Source organism: Scatophagus argus, chromosome 21 (assembly GCF_020382885.2).
Source record: "Scatophagus argus isolate fScaArg1 chromosome 21, fScaArg1.pri, whole genome shotgun sequence".
Classification (NCBI taxonomy): domain Eukaryota; kingdom Metazoa; phylum Chordata; class Actinopteri; family Scatophagidae; genus Scatophagus; species Scatophagus argus.
Genome location: NC_058513.1, coordinates 9,582,488 through 9,598,487, shown reverse-complemented (window position 1 = coordinate 9,598,487; position 16,000 = coordinate 9,582,488). Strand labels below are relative to the sequence as shown.

The 16,000-nt window shown below is 40.7% G+C and overlaps 3 protein-coding genes across 3 annotated transcripts; 1 reads left to right on the top strand and 2 right to left on the bottom strand.

Moving 5' to 3' along the window:
* Positions 1-182: 182 nt before the first annotated feature.
* si:dkey-197c15.6 (putative nuclease HARBI1) lies at positions 183-2,304 on the bottom strand. Its single transcript, XM_046377646.1, has 2 exons — positions 1,487-2,304; positions 183-813 (listed from the first exon to the last, which is right to left on the bottom strand). The coding sequence occupies exons 1-2, from the start codon at positions 2,169-2,171 to the stop codon at positions 383-385; spliced, it is 1,116 nt and encodes a 371-aa protein (XP_046233602.1). The 5' UTR covers positions 2,172-2,304; the 3' UTR covers positions 183-382.
* A 1,084-nt stretch (positions 2,305-3,388) lies between these two features.
* Positions 3,389-5,337, bottom strand: LOC124052882 (phosphatidylinositol glycan anchor biosynthesis, class P). Its single transcript, XM_046377652.1, has 5 exons — positions 5,052-5,337; positions 4,744-4,828; positions 4,046-4,118; positions 3,812-3,930; positions 3,389-3,626 (listed from the first exon to the last, which is right to left on the bottom strand). Exons 2-5 carry the CDS (start codon positions 4,823-4,825, stop codon positions 3,511-3,513), a joined length of 390 nt encoding a protein of 129 aa, XP_046233608.1. The 5' UTR covers positions 4,826-4,828; positions 5,052-5,337; the 3' UTR covers positions 3,389-3,510.
* Positions 5,338-5,439: 102 nt separating this feature from the next.
* Positions 5,440-9,651, top strand: rexo4 (REX4 homolog, 3'-5' exonuclease). Its single transcript, XM_046377644.1, has 8 exons — positions 5,440-5,984; positions 6,105-6,451; positions 6,532-6,678; positions 8,024-8,217; positions 8,296-8,384; positions 8,468-8,542; positions 8,629-8,703; positions 8,827-9,651. Exons 1-8 carry the CDS (start codon positions 5,760-5,762, stop codon positions 8,983-8,985), a joined length of 1,311 nt encoding a protein of 436 aa, XP_046233600.1. The 5' UTR covers positions 5,440-5,759; the 3' UTR covers positions 8,986-9,651.
* The last annotated feature ends 6,349 nt before the right edge of the window (positions 9,652-16,000 follow it).

The following is a 16,000-nucleotide window of genomic DNA, read 5'->3' as shown; positions in this document are numbered from 1 at the left end:
TGTATACATAGCACACTTTATTTACTTTTTTGGTTCCTTATTATCATTATCATTCATTATCATCATTATTATTGTTATTATTTGTGGGAAAAAAAACCCCAAATGACAGAAGAATGTTTTTAAATTGCATTTTTAAATTGTTTTAAATTTCAAAACAAGAAATGCAGGCAGAAAAGATTTTCTATCTGAATAAGAAATTAAACATTCTTATTAATACCTGAATGTGTTTTTTTTTAGAGCCAAACTGTCACAGAACAGCAATTCGCCTCAGACTGTTTATAAATCCTGCATTTCAAGCTGGGTTTTGGCTCCTTTGTTTGTCCTTAAAGTGTCAGTATGTCAGTTGTCCTCTTTACTTCCTTGAGCAGACACCACACTCTGCTCACACTTCCTCCTCTCTGATGCCTTTATTCGGTGGGTCCTCGCTACTGGACACAACAGAGAAGATACTGTTCATGAGTTCCTGTCTGGCTTTTAGGGCCTCAGGGTTGAGCTCCACTGCCACTGAACGCAGCTTGCCCGGATGCAGGTGCTCAATTTTACCAACTACCGGCGGGGGAGGGACAGAGAACTTCATAGCGATGTTGTGCAGGACACAACATGCCTTTATAATGTTGGACTTTTTGTCCAAAGAGCCTTCTTGTGCAAAACCAAGTTGCATCAAACACCTGAAACGCCTCTTCATGGAGCCGAGCGTTGTCCGCATCACGTTGTGGATCTTTTTGTGGGCCTCATTGAAGCGGGTCTCGTTGTCATTTGTGGGTTCTGACACAGGAGTCAAGACATGTTTGCTCAAGTGGTAGCCTCTTCCAGCTTTAAGAAAGACATGAGAGGATGCAATTAGTACAGCATCAATAACTAAAGACCTCACCTGCCCTTGTAGGGTACAGTCTGCCAGGAATTCATGACACTCTAATGAAACCAGGATGACAACACCTGTGTTTTATATAGAAGATGATGAAGCAATAATGTGTTTCCTAACTGAATAATGTTAAAAAGATCACACGTTACAAAATGGCATTAACAAAGTATCAGTTTTGTGTGATGTAAGTACTGAATTAGAACGTTTGTTCTTGAATATTTTGATCCAAGGTGAACTTTTTCCAGAGATTTCAACCACATATTGTGGTCTTGCTCAGCAACCGCAGTCTGCTCAGTTGCCATGGAGATTCTAAAACTGAGCAAACTCATCTGTTTGTTGAACGATACAGAAAAAAAGCTTTATAAGACCTTCAGAATAGCTGTGTTTAATATGTATTCTTAATATGTTTAGTGACTGGGGCGTTACGGAGTAGGTTGTGTATCCGTGTGAGTTGGCTGATTTTACACAGAAACATACAGTATCTTGGCACATATTGAGCATGTTTGGAAATTGCTTTGAGTAAAGTCTATAAATCCAAAGCACCGCCACTTTTTGATGATCAAATCTCTCTCTTATCCAGTGCCAAAAAATCAGTTTTGTTTGTATACTGAATGTACATCCTACCAATAACGCAATATGGCCCGTGCAATTCCTCCTCCATTTCCCTTCCTTTGAAAGACGACTCCCACATGTCCTGCTCAAACGTGCTGCCCACACAACATTTTTCCACACTCAGTAGGTTACCGTCGGAGTCACACATGATCTGACTCACGACAGACGTGTAACCCAGAGTGTTGACAAAAGACCTGAAAGTGTCCTTCTCATACGGAGAAGCTCTGATCTTGAAGTGAGCTGGAGCCAGGACACCCAGCACGTTGGGGATCCCACATAATTTCTCTACCTTCAAGGCGACATTGGCTTTAGCCTCCCCGGTTAGAGGGAACGAGATAAACTGATCGGCCATCCCTGCGATGACCCCGGACACGGTGTTAATAACCGCAGGGCAGTCGATTTGGCTCAGTCCGACTCCCTGAAGGACTGCAACGGAGAAGACTCCTTGTGCGTAAAAGTTCAGTGCCACCATGACCATCGCGTCCACAGATAACGCAGGTTTCTTAACAGTAACTTTCTTTATGCGGATACACACGGCGTCTCTGATGAAAGAGAGGCAGGGTCTGGTAAGGTGAAACATCTCGAACAAAGCTTCGTCGTCGAATTCGTCGAAACAGCTCGGAGCTCCATAGTCTGTTGCGCCATATTCGAGGAGCTCTTCCTGGACCGCGAGCCACACCGGCAGCGCGAAGGCCATTTGTTTACTACTGTGATGCGTTCACATACAAACATCCAACAAAGATCACAGCACGAGTGACAAATGAACAGCAGCCAGTATCATCGGAGCACTGTCTTCTTCTTTAAAGTTTATGCAGTCCGCAAGATGATCGTTATCGCCACCTGGTGGACGGGATTAAAACCACATGCATCTACCCGATATAGACAAAAATATTGAGACACATCACGTTATGGGGCTGTTTTCAAGGGTTTGAGTTCGCCCCTTCACTTCCAGCGAACGGAAATCTTAATGCTTCAGCATACCAAGACATTCTGGACAACGCTATACTGCATGAATTCCCACAGAAACTCTCCAAAATTTTCTGGAAAGCCTTCCCAGAAGAGTGGAAGCTGTTACAGCTGCAAAGCTGTCGATGCATTGATGTTGTTACTTTTTATGTACATTTGTGTATAAACTTGCTTGTGTGTGCAGAGTTCTGTTAAGTTGTGCTCTGTTTCACTCTGTTCACCTTGTTTTTAACTGTAAGTCTTTCTTCCTGTAAACTGTTTCAGAATTGTGAGTAAACACATTGAGGGCAACTTAAAACCAGTTTTTACAGATAATTGTGACATTTACCAATAATTGTTTTCTTCTTTCTCCTGTAAGGCTTTGTAAATAACTGACTCATTGGCTTCATTTTCTTTTAGATGTTATGACATCAACACTCCCATCTCTACTGATAAGATATTCTGTGACTTTCCAGTCCATGTCAGCTCCTGGTTTGTTAGCTGTATGTTTGCACGGAGATCAGGCACAGGTGCTGACTTCCCTCTCTGTAAAATTAAAATTACAACAAGTGCAAAGGGAAATCTAAAGAAAATCTTTTCTTTAAATTGTATTGTTTCTATATAAACCAACCAATCAAAAGTAAAAAAGCAGAAATAGAGTTAACAATGTATAACAAATTGTGAGAAGTTGAATTTTAGGTTAGAATTTCCCTTAATATTCTTCCTGTAACAGGTTATCATATGTACGAAGATGACAGTGTTAGTATATTTCAAATAATAAGATCATGTATAATTATTGTTCACATTACCTTTTATATCCAGTGCACAAGTAGGTCAGATAGGAGGCTCACTTGTTCATGGTGTTGTGTTAGATCAGCATATCAGTTATTAACACATACACAGGACATGATTTTGTCCAATACAGATGTTTAAAGCATCAGAAAAAGTCATTTCACCCACGCTGCATTGTCCATGTATAAATAAATAAGTATAATTGTTCTTTTATTAACAATAGATAAATAGTGACACCACAATAAATCCCCAGCAGCTTCTCTTCTGCTGTGCGTCCAGCTAAAAACAGTTGGTGCTTGTTATTCCTCGGGTGACAAATAGAACATTTTGTTGACTTCACTGATTGAAACATCTTTCAGTGTGGGTATTCCCCCTTTGTGGCAGCATTGTGTCCTCTGGCCCTGAGCATACACATCTGTAATAGAAAGCAGAGGTTCAAGGGTGTTACGGTGTAGAAGTTTAAAACTCTATGACAAATTCCTCTTACCATTTTACAGTGCATTGATTACAGTATTAATATCGGTAGCTTTGCAGTACAAATGTGTAGAGGATATAAAATGATGATGTTGCCAAACAGATGCATCGTCACCAGCAGGTCACCTGTGATGGTGTCCATGGAGTCGAGTGGAGCCGTGTTGTTCATGTTGACTCCAAACAGCAACACCACACTGATCATTAAAGCAACCAGCAGATAGATCGGCACAGCAAGGGCCCAATATCTACAAAAGGCAAAATGTTAACAGACTGCAAGCTTCTAATGTGGTACATCTTTTTCATTTAAGAGACAAAAGAAAAAAACCTCCTAATTGGATAACTACTATTTGTTCTACTTACTTTTGAGGCCAGTAAGTCAGTCCTATTGAATGAAGCCACTCCTCTGGTATAAATGCCCACAGGCAATACAGAACTGTGGACAGAAGAAAGAAAGTAGATGTAGAATTACAGACATAGTTAAGACGGATTTTTCTTTTTGTCTTGTACTTTTTCACACTGTTTGGGAAATTAAAAATTGAACACACACAGCCAGTATTACTGCATGAATTTGCAACCACTAGTCATAGTCATTTAACAAATTTACCAAAACACCCAGTGTTATCTACTAAAAGGAGCAAATTTCTGCATTTAAATTTACACTGAGGTTTGCTGCGCTGCTTTTCTGCTGCCAGAGGCCTTCAGGGAGTCTGACCGGGCTCTGTATAAAGCTAAATGACACACTATGTTCAGGCTAAATGACTTTATAAATGACTTGAGAGTGAGTGTGTGTGTATAGCAGCCACAGAGAGAGGGGTGTAATAATAATATATGAGAGGCACAAACAATTTTACTATGTGATTGTGTATATAGGGCTACATAACATCCCTGCGGTACATTATAACGTGTGAAGTCAAACTTGATGAACTGGAATAATGTCTGTGCTCTTGTTTTGCTAATGTATGCACGACTATATACAAATTCTAACCAGTTCGCTTCATTTTAAATCACACCTGCTAAGGTTTTCATACTGAAGAGTGAAATAACAATATTTTACTTACAGAAGCCGAAGTGGGAGCCAAGGTAAAGAACAAACCCGTAAATTGCTCTTTCGGGCAGAGGAGAGGGAGTGCTCTCCACCATGATCTGAAACCACAACAAGAAACAAACTTACTATGGAAGAATTGTCACAATTCAAGAAATACATCAAGCTTCAGGCCAAAAGTTAGATGGAGTTAAATTCCTAAATGTTTGGTTGAGTTAACAGCTAGTACAAGCCTCCTGACAACATCCCGATGTGTGAAATCTAACGATGCCAGACATTTTCTCTTTCAGCGCATATAAACTAAGCTTTAACTGAGTTATTTACCAGAATATCCTCGAAATATGCCACGAGTCGCAGTTATCCAAAATGCACGTTTAAAAAAAGATAAAATTAAAGTTAAGGAATGAACATCTTTCCCAAAACCGAGACGAATTCTTCTCTCTATTACATTTAAAATTTCACACTCAACCTTCGTCAATCGATTAGTCCTGCCTACATTTTGTCCTACGTGATATTCAGTCCGATGTCAAATGTTTACCATAAGAAGTTCCACATTTGATATAAGAAGCTAAACAAAGTGCAAATCATAATTTTAACGTATCAGTACATTTTATACATTGGTGTGGATACGACCTGATATAGACTAATTGTGTGCTGTGTCTCTGTTTTATATTCTGGCTTGGTAATTATGTGCTTTTCGAACGTATGTCATTTCCGGACACATTTGACGGATACACATCTCGGAAAAACACATTTCAGCATGGCTTTGGAGCACCTGGAGTGTACCACTGAGCAATTTTCTCATCAGTTAACGACAATATTCAAACATTTTCCCAGGGTTTGTGCTGCTACCCGATAAACTAATTCCGGGGAGACTTTTCTTGGTGAGACGGCTTTGACCGTTACGTTTTTTAAAAGCGTTACCCGCTGAACGAATGTCGCAGCTCTGACTATCCGGCGTGGTTGAAGACAGCTAAGAGGCGTTACAGACTTTTAACTGATACAAAACTAATTTTATCCAAACTGACCAGAATGTCAAAGGTAAAGGCAATGAAGACAGACGCTCCTGCCAAAACAAAACGACCAAAACCTACAGAGAAAAATCACACAGCAAAAAAGAAAAGGAAACAGTGGATGAAAGAGAAGTTCAGAAAGAAAATGCCTCCTCCCCAGGACAAACAAAAAGCCAAAGTTCAGCAAACGGCACCTCCAAAAGATGCCCAAGAGTTCTCTGCTAACTGGAAAACATTGCAAGAGGTTTGTCATTAAAAGAGCTTGGTCTGGCTAGCAAGTTCATGTGTCATATCTGTTTATTAGATTTTGTCAGGTTCAGTACTTCCCTGGAGATTGTTCACAACTTTTCTCAACTTTCCACAGATGCTGAAAGTCAGTCAACCGGCGAAGCAGCAGCAGCCTGTGCAACCACAATGTCGGAATGGCACTCTGCAAAAAGAGGACGCCAAAGAAAATACTTCTAAAAATATTCCAAAGAGCAGCTTCTCTCTCAGCCAGACAGACGCTGAGAAGAAAACTAAGCAGAAAACAGTTCCTAACAGTGTTCTCCCCAAGGACGGTCAGGTCAACTCGAAGCTTCCATGTGTCTCAGAGACAAGACAGTCTGCTGCTCCAAAAAGGGAAAGGGACAGGGGAAAGTCAAACAGTGAGCAATCTGCCAAGAAGAAGAAGAAGAGGAAGGATGTTGTTGAGGAGAAGAAACCTACAGAGTAAGTATACGGCCCAAAACTTCCGGTAATGTTTAAGTCAGTTGTCGCCTCTAACTTCGTCTCGCCCTGTGCTGTTGTAGAGATGACCTCTGGTTTGATGATGTGGACCCTGATGACATTGAGGCAACAGTGGGAGCAGAGGCAGCAGAGGTCATGAGGAAGAAGCAGGGCATTCAAAAGAACAAGGACACACAGAGCGCCCTGGTCAAAGAAAAAGCCTTTGACGGGTGAGTGATGATGGAGTGTGTTTTTGTAACCCCACAGTTGTACTTCAAGAGGGTTTGTGTCATAAAAATTCAATGACAGGTCGGTACAGTAACATTCACAACTTATTCTGCTGTTGGCCACCCTGAAAAGCTCTGTGATTTCAGCATTGTCCTCCGAGTGGAAGGTGTGCATACTTGTGCTTTACTGCTGTCGTTTTTGCAAACGGTGTAGATTGTGTTTGACTTTTTGTGTAATTTGCTTATTTGTTTTCTTGCTGATAATAAGATGAGAAGATCAATACCACTCCCACGTCTGTACGGTAAAAATCTCACCTAGCTCTTTCTGTAGGCAACACAGTCTGCTTGCCAGCAGCTAATTACTGACTTCCTGGAGTCTCAGCTGGTTCCGTTCCAACCTCACCGTTACAGCACAACTCCAGGAAGTCCTTACCTTTGGCTCAGAGCAAGACTAGGTGTTTCCTCCTACATCAAGACTTTATGTTACGATAGACAATCTGGGTGCTGTCTACAGCTTTATACTTAATGGACATGCATGGGAATAGGATTGATCTTCTCATCTAATTTTTTGCAAGAATAGTAATACACTTTACTGCCTACTGTTTTCCCTGCCATACCGTACTGGTTTAGAGTGATGAATGTGTTTCGTCTGCCTTCCAGACAGCAGTTGTTTTCAGTTTGTTTTGTAACAGCCTGAAAACCAATTTACAGTGACATAAAACCTTCTGTTTAAGAGTGGGTGCTGTTTTCAAGGTTCAGTTTAATTCAATGTATTTATACAGCACCACATCACAACAACAGTTGTCTCATGACACTTTCCAATTAAAGCAAATCTAGAACAAACTCTTTCATTTGATTTTTAGAGAGACCCAACAAAACCAACAAAAAATGCCTCGTTGGAGATATGTTCAAGGGTTGGTCGTCTTACACCTGAGACCTGAGACATGACTTAATAAGAGCCATTATGGTGAAGCTGAAGAAGTAATGATTCTAATTGCATTTATTTGTGCTTCCCTTTCTGGCAGCAAAGTTTGTGAATACAAATCTGAACCTTCAGCAGCCTTTAATGAATTTCAAACTCATAAATGGTAACACATTACAACATGTGGAGGAAAAAGAGGAGTGAGATAGATAAATTTTTAGTACAACGTTACAGCTCACTTTTTTTTTTTTTTAAAGATGATGCAACCAATTTAGCTAAAGTGACAAACATACTAAAAGCAGACTATATTACATCTGTATGTAACAAAAGCAGAGAGAACAGATCATCTCAGCTTAACTTCTCTGCGTTGACTTAGTTGTGACGACTGTCCTCGCTTGTCACCCTGTTTGCTTTTCGCCTGTATAGCCTCACCAGAGCTGTGGCCATCGATTGCGAGATGGTGGGAGTCGGTGCTGACGGAGAGGACAGCATCTTGGCTCGTGTGTCCCTCGTGAACCAGTTTGGGAAATGCATCTATGACAAACATGTAAAGCCCACGGAGAAGGTGACAGACTACAGGACAGCCGTCAGTGGCATCCGACCGCAGGACATCAGAAATGGTGAGTCATGAAAGCGTCTGTAATGAGAAAATGTTTGTGTCCTGTTGTCCCATAATTTCTCATCTCGCTTCACTGCAGGAGAGGATGTCCGGATTGTGCAGAGGGAGGTTGCTGAGATACTGAAAGGGAGAATAGTGGTTGGACATGCGATACACAATGACTTAAAGGTAGCCTGCGTCTAAGGTCTCAGAGGGAAGTGAAATAAAATAAATGTACGCACTTCTAAACCAATCTCCATCCCGTGTTTCAGATTTTACTCTTGGATCATCCAAAAAAGAAAATCCGGGACACTCAGAAGTACAAACCTTTTAAGAAGATTGTAAAGGTACGACTGAGTGGACCTTATAGAGTCCCTGACCAATTCTCACAAGAGGTGTTGTATATTAAGTGATTGTTATTATTTTTCTTCAGTGCGGACGACCCTCACTGAAACTCCTCTGTAGAGAAATACTCAACGTCAATGTCCAACAGGGTGAACATTCATCCGTAAGTCGTAATCAAACACTTTTCTTTCTTTCAAGCTGAAACATGGCCACAGCTATTGCAACACAGAGCGTCTTGGACTGACCCCCCCCCCCCCCTCTCTCTGTCTTCCGCTGTTGCTCCCAGGTCCAAGATGCACAGGCCACCATGAGGCTCTACACGCTGGTGAAAAAACAGTGGGAAGCAGAGATTAAAGCCAAACAGAAGAACAAAGTCTCAGACAATAAGAATGAGAGAGAGCCCAGGTTTCCCAAGAACAAGGACAAGAAGCTCATGGGACTTTGAAGTCAAAGCTGCAAGAGGAAAGATCATCCCTGGATCGGAGCAGACCCGACTGAAACAATTAGAGGTTTGGGTTTGTGTTTTGAAGACAAAACCACCGGGAGACATTTAAATTGACAGATGTTAAACACTTGGGAGCTTATCTAAGATCTATTACAGCAAAAGCAAACCATGAAGAATAGCAATGAGAATGAAAGATGTCCACAGATGTTATTTTGTCAGCCAGAGCGCCTCACATGGGACATTTCAAGATATGAACAATTGCTTTTTTCTCATTTGCCAAGACTTGCACAAAGCTATGAGTATTCTGTCCGAGCATCTCAGGCTGTGACTCTCACAGGGTTTAAAGTGTCTGGGAGAGCAAGGAATCTTGATTTACACGGATCCTTTCAGCTGTTTCCTTATTAATTCTTAAATATCAACATTATTTCCAAATAATGTTGTTCTTAACAGTTGGAAGCAGATGTTCAAATTGCGAAACATCCGCTTTCCTCTATGGAGTGTCCTTGAGTACTGAAGGTCATTTTCTAGCACGCATAGCACATTGTTCCAGGGTTATATAAATTGTTTGTTTCAGATATTGGATCTTCCATGATTTGGTCTGTACAGAATTTGATTCCGGTTGCCTTACAAGTTGTTTGTTTCATGAATAAAACGTGAGAGAAATTATTTTTATTTAGCTATATTCTAATTACTATTCATTAAACTCCTCTCCAGTGATACAGTTGTTGTGAAAGACAGAAGCAAACTCATCCAGGTTCAGTCTGGCCATAATCTCTGAAAGAAAAATGTGCTCCATTTTGGATTTTTATGTAATCTGCAGCTTTCTTACTACTTAATGATCCACAGGATGCTGGTTTACAGTAGCATAGTTTGTTGGATAAATTTCTGCCTCACTGACAGCCAGTTTGTCCAAAGTTAAACTGCCACAAGTACTGTATTGTCATCTTTGTGCTCACACCTGGAGTTCCAGAGAACTGTTCCTTCCTCTTGGTACTCTTAAATGCCGATATTTTATATTTTCTAAAAAATATGGTGTCCAAGAAAAAAAAAACAAAAGTCAATACTTTGCACTTATGACAACTTTAACATCTTGTGCTTCAACTCCAGTGCCAGAGCGAGGGATTTAGGCTCCTTGTGTCCTCACACCATGTCGGTGTGATTTGTTGCCCGTTTCTGATGGAGGAAGTGTGCCTCTCCCAGCAGATATGAAACCTTAGTCAGAAGAGTCCAGGCTCTAAATTAACCTGTGAAGTTCTGGAGTCTGATCAGATTGTGGAGGTCTCAGGCAGATGAAAGATTTATTTCTTATACTTTTTAAACACTCAATGAGAAGGACAGGTTCCCTTCAGTTTTAGAAGAATCAGTTTTCTGTTTGTTTCTTCTTCAACTGCAAGTTGTTTTGTTTTTTTTTTTTTGTTGGTTTTTTTTTAAAAATACAAACATTTTTTGTATGGTTGCACATGTACCGTGCCCATTTTTTTCCATCCATAGTGATGAAGTAAGGAATTTAGGCTCCCTGTGTGCCAACAGTGTGTCATGTGTAATTTGTTGCTCAGTAGCTGATGCACAGTTTGGCCCACATTGCTGAACTGATACCGATGCCCTTGGTGTGCAGCCTCCAGGCTCTAAATTAAGCTCTATATAGAGCTCGGTCAGACTCTCTGAAGGCCTCTGGCAGAAAAAAAGCAGCGCAGCCAACCTCAGTGTAAATTTAAATGCAGGAATCGACTCATTTAAGTTGTCTGGATAACGCTGGGTGTTTTGGTAAGGCCGTTTCATGACTATAGTGGTTAAACGTTTGTGGGGCTCTACTCAACGTCTGTAACGTAACTTTCACTATATGGACAAAAGTGTTGGGACACCTGGCCATTACGCCAACAGGGACTTTAATGACGTCACATTCTAAATACACTGACAGCTTTGAAGCTATAACGGCTTCCTCTATTCCTCTATGGGTTTCTATTCTGGCTCATTCTGTGTTTCTGTGGGAATTTCTGCGCATTCATGCAGTAGAGCGTTTGTGAGGTCAGACATTGAACAAAAAAGGTCGGACTCACAATCTCTGTTCCAGTTCATCTCAGGGGTGTTTTATGGGGTTGAGGTCAGAACTCTGTGAGGGCCAGTCGAGTTCTTCCACACCAAACTGGGGCACAGTCATGCTGTAATAGAAACTCTTGCAACAAAGTTGGAAGCACAGCATTGTCCAAAATGTCTTGGTATGCTGACGCCTTATGATTTCCCTTCACTGGAAGTAAGGGACAACACCTGAAAAACAACCCCATAAAGAGGTCTGTCTGGATACTTTTGTCTATATAATGTGTTAGATTCATTATGATGATGTTGAGCTTCACCTGTTTGTATTAAGCCTGTTTTGTCTGGATCTTAAAATGGAGGAACAAGTTAGAGAGACTGGATGTCCTGAAACATTGATAAATAATGAAAATTAATTGCAGCCGTTGAAGGATGGAGATGGAGACTCACTCATCATGCAGCTCAGTCTGGGTTTATGAGGAGAAGACACACACTAGTTGTAGCTGTTGTATGAAATGCATTGCTGAAGATAACTCCTAAAGGCTTACCGGTACTATTTAGTTCCCATTATGTGATCTTGCAGCTGCATTTGGAGCAGATCAGATTACCCTCAGATGATCTCCCTTGTGCCAGTGATATCCTGAGATCCCACATCTGTTCAGGGTCGCCATCCAAGATTTTAAGGCATGACTACCATTTCCTGGGAATCAAGACACTTTTAACAGAAATCAACATTTAAAATGTCACCAGTTTCCTTCAGCTGTGATCACAAAGATTAATGTGTTTTGCAAATTTCTTTTTAGTTCATAATGTCCCAAATTGAGTGTGTTTACAGGATGAATCCTGGTTACACTATTGGGAGTCTTGTGGTAAAAGCTGTGATGCTGTCTCACGTACATATACAGTCTTTTGAACATTCTGCAGCTGAGATACTGACAAATAAAGACACAGCCGGACACGGTTAGAATCGTGTGTATGGGGAATGACCTTAAATATCACATAGTTTCTAAGAAATGTTTTTCTTAGAATTTGTAGGCAAATGTTCAAATCCACTTCCTTCTCTGGAGTACTCTTGAGAACTCAAAATTTCAGAATCATTTAAATGAGACATATTGTTCCAGTGTTATATAAACTGTTTGTTCAGATCTTGGGTCGTTCATCACTAGACAAAGATTTTTAAGATTTCCTATCGCCTTTATGTGCGGTGTGTTCCAGATATATTTGTTGCTGTCATTCAAACACTTACACCCGCTAAGAGGCTGTTTTCAGGAAGTCAAGTTACAACACCCAGTAAAGATTGTTATGAGTCAAGGGAACTTTTATTAAAATTTTATTGTAAAGACATGAGAGAAATGGTACAGGATCCATTTGGCCACACAGTATGCGGTTATCCTTCATGCCCTGCTCGATCCATCCCTGTGCTTCCTGTATGGCTGCACACTGTGATGGATTACAGACAAGCAGAACAGAACACATCTATTCAATTAGATATTGATGGCTAATTTCATTTTTGCTTGAATGAGCCCAAAACATGATTTCATCTCATCTGGCAATAGCCTTCGTTTCGTGCCTTTCAGAATCATTTGTGTTACGATTCTGATACCAGACTGAGTCTGGAAGAACTTCAGTTTGTATAAAACTGTGGTCTCGATAGGGCCCTGTTGAAGACATAATCAAGGTTTTGGTTAAGTTCTCACAATAACACAGTATTTATGTATTTAAAGTGAGGCCTCAGAGCCTCCTGACGGACTGGCTTGCTGGAATTTTCCATCTGATCACTGCACTGCTGGAAATAACATGGTAATAGGAAAGCGTCCACTGGTTTAACAAATCTCCTGATGGGACTGGAGGCATTACTGCTGTTGCTAACATGGCACTTACTTCATAATTCAATAAACTGTAGCTTACAGTCTTCCATACTACTGCGCATTGTTTCTGCCTCCAAAGTGATTAGAGTCAATGTTGACATTTGTTGTGTGGTCTGTGGGTTTATGAGCAGCAGCTCTGCAGTGCTTCTTTTGTGTGTCTTACGTTCTCATACCAAAACCAAATTCTAAATCTCCATGCGACCGCCTTCTGCTGAAAATAAAATACATTATAGACCTGAAGATCACTACGAGTTTCACCTCTGAAGTGGCGTTTTTCATTTCTGTCCACCAAGTCTTTGGACACTGTTGTTTGAGTAGTGATGGACAACATCAATACAGATTATTGAACCACCAGTTTCTCATTGTCAGTTGGTCTTTGCATCCTCAAGGACAGCAATCCTTTGTGTTTACCCTGCAGTGCAATCCTCATCTGTGGAAATATACACTACATCATAGATACACACCAAATACAGTGTCTATTATAGGCTGTTTGTTGTTCATTTTCATTTGTATAATATATACAGTGTATAATGTCTACCCATACAATAATGACAGTAACATTTACTGGGCCTCCTCACAGATTTTCTTTTCTCTGCTGGTGCTTGTGAATCTTCTTGTGACCACACAGTGTCTCCTCAGGTCTGCTGCTTGCTGCTTCCTTATGCATGAGCTGCGCTATGCTGCCGCCAAGAGACTGACTGTGGATGTGTCCGTGTTGACTAATGCTCAGTCTTCAGATGAACAAAGTTGAACATTCAGTATTTATGCAGGTTGTTGAAGAAACACTGTCAGCTAGTTTCTGTGGATGACTTCCTGCCCATCTGTTCTGGTCTGCTGATGCTGAGGGTGAGTTCACTTTTAGTTTTATGCCCAGGATGTTGCCTTGATGAGAGGTGATTGACAGGCTTGTTGTTATTGGATATTGTTGGTCTTAAATGAACTTGTAAATGCTGTACATTGATTTGCAGCAGGCCTCTCTGAATAGAAGTGCTGGTCTGTTGGTTCCTCATTCCACCACTTTACTCCAGACTGAAATATATCAGCAACAATAGGATAAATTGATCCCCAGAAGATGAATCTTAATGACTCTGTTGACCCAGTGAACGTGACGTTTGCTCTCGCACCACCAGCAGGTTGGTGTCTTTTGTTCAATTTTGTCTTTCCAATGTCTTGCCAATTATTGGTTGGACTGGCTTGAAATCTTTTAGCTCAAGCCTACTGATATTCAAGGTCCTTAGATAGTAAATTCTAATGACATTTCTGATCTCCTGACTGTTCATCTAGTGCCATTATTAGTGATCAGTAAGATAAAAGTGATCTTACTGATCACTTCTAAAGCACATCTGGGTCTGACCCCATCATGCATAACAGAATTGTTGACCCCCTATGAACCAGCTTGCAGCCTGAGGTCCTCGAATGGGTCCCTTTTGGTCTTCCTAAGTCAAAGTTAAAGACTAAAGGTGACCGGGCTGTTAGAGCTCCTCGACATTGAAACGACCTGCTCGATGAGATAAGGCTTGTGAGATCATTGAGCTGTTTTAAATCACTTCTCAAATCCCACTTTTGTGAACAGGCTTTTCCATGAAATTCAGAATATCAAACTGAAACTCCCACCAGTCTCAGCTGTACTTTGTGCTAACTTGCAAATCTTAGCTTGCTAACATGCACTGTCACTCTCAGTGTGTTAGCATGCTGAGGTTAGCCTGTTGATCCCGTAGCACTGCAGTGCCTAAGCCGCTAGCATGGCTGTAGATTCTTAATCTTGTTTTAATGCCTTTAACAAACTGTATGTTAAATGCTATAACTACTGTATGTGCACTTCTGCAGAATTTGCTCCTGGTCTCTAGCTGCTGTTTTAACAGCAAAAATTATCAACAAATTCAGCAGGTAGTAGCGCAGTACAGTCCCTGTAAAAATCTCACCTTTGACCCACCCCAGACTGGGGTTGGCTATGAACAGGGAGTGATATAGTGCCGAATAGAGTTATGCATTGTTTCCTGAGCGTGCAGAAAACAGCTGTAAAAGTCTCGCTTAGTTCGGAGTATTGGTTGAGTTACATGAAGTGTGACTTGTTTCCTAAATACTAGACAGAAAATATAGATGAAAAAGCAGCTTTACAAGACCTTTACATGTTTGATGGTTGAGTTTCTTGCTCGTCTGTATCCGCAATCCAGAGTGGCTGCTGATCCAAGCCTTATTTCTGTACATATATGACATTTTAAATGTTTTCACTTTATTGCATTTCAAAGCCTGACACAACTCTGACATTTTATGCTTTTTTTTGGCATTTTTAAATTATTAACCATCAACATAATCTCCTTTGTATGTTTCACACTCAATGCGCTTTACAAAAAAAACTCCCTTCTCATTGTCTCTCCTTAACTCATCCATTTTCTATCCGCACTCTGCTCTTACAACAACATTTTGTGGTCGAGGGAAAAACGCAGGCACCTAAGCAATAGCCTTTTGCCCTTTTACGGCTGTTGTAAATTTTATGAGCTGATGTTTGACGAGTTTCCTGTCCATAAGTGCAACAGCAACATTACTGACCACTGTGGAAGAAGTCCAGTAACATCCAAACACTTAGACTGAAATAATCTGGTTATATTGTTCCAGTAAATTGTCTTGTTTCAGGAATTTCATTCATATAGTGACATTTAAAATAAATATATGGACAAATCCCTTTCTTTGCTCAGGGTAGAGAGCAAAGATAACAATCAAAACAGTCCCTGTTGCTATAATTGGTATATTATTATTATGATAATTACTGAATATACTACCCATGCTGTCATACAACCCACCTGCTCCTCTGCTACCACATGACTGCTGATGTCAGCCGAGCCAGTCAAGGCTGGGAACCTGTAGACAAAATGGTGTTTGTGCGCCCGTCCAGCAGAGTGAGCATGTGTGGGCAACGTAGGATAAGTGGGGAGGACGGAGGGAGGACGTGTGAGGGGGGAGAAGGGGAAAATAAATTAAAAAAAAATCAAATAAATCAACACAATCCCTTCCTCTCATAGCGCTGCCGTGTGTGTGTTTTGTTTATGTTTTTTTTCTTTTTTTGTTGTTGTTGTTGTTGTTTTTTTTTAAAGCATACGTAGGCCTATTTATGAAGT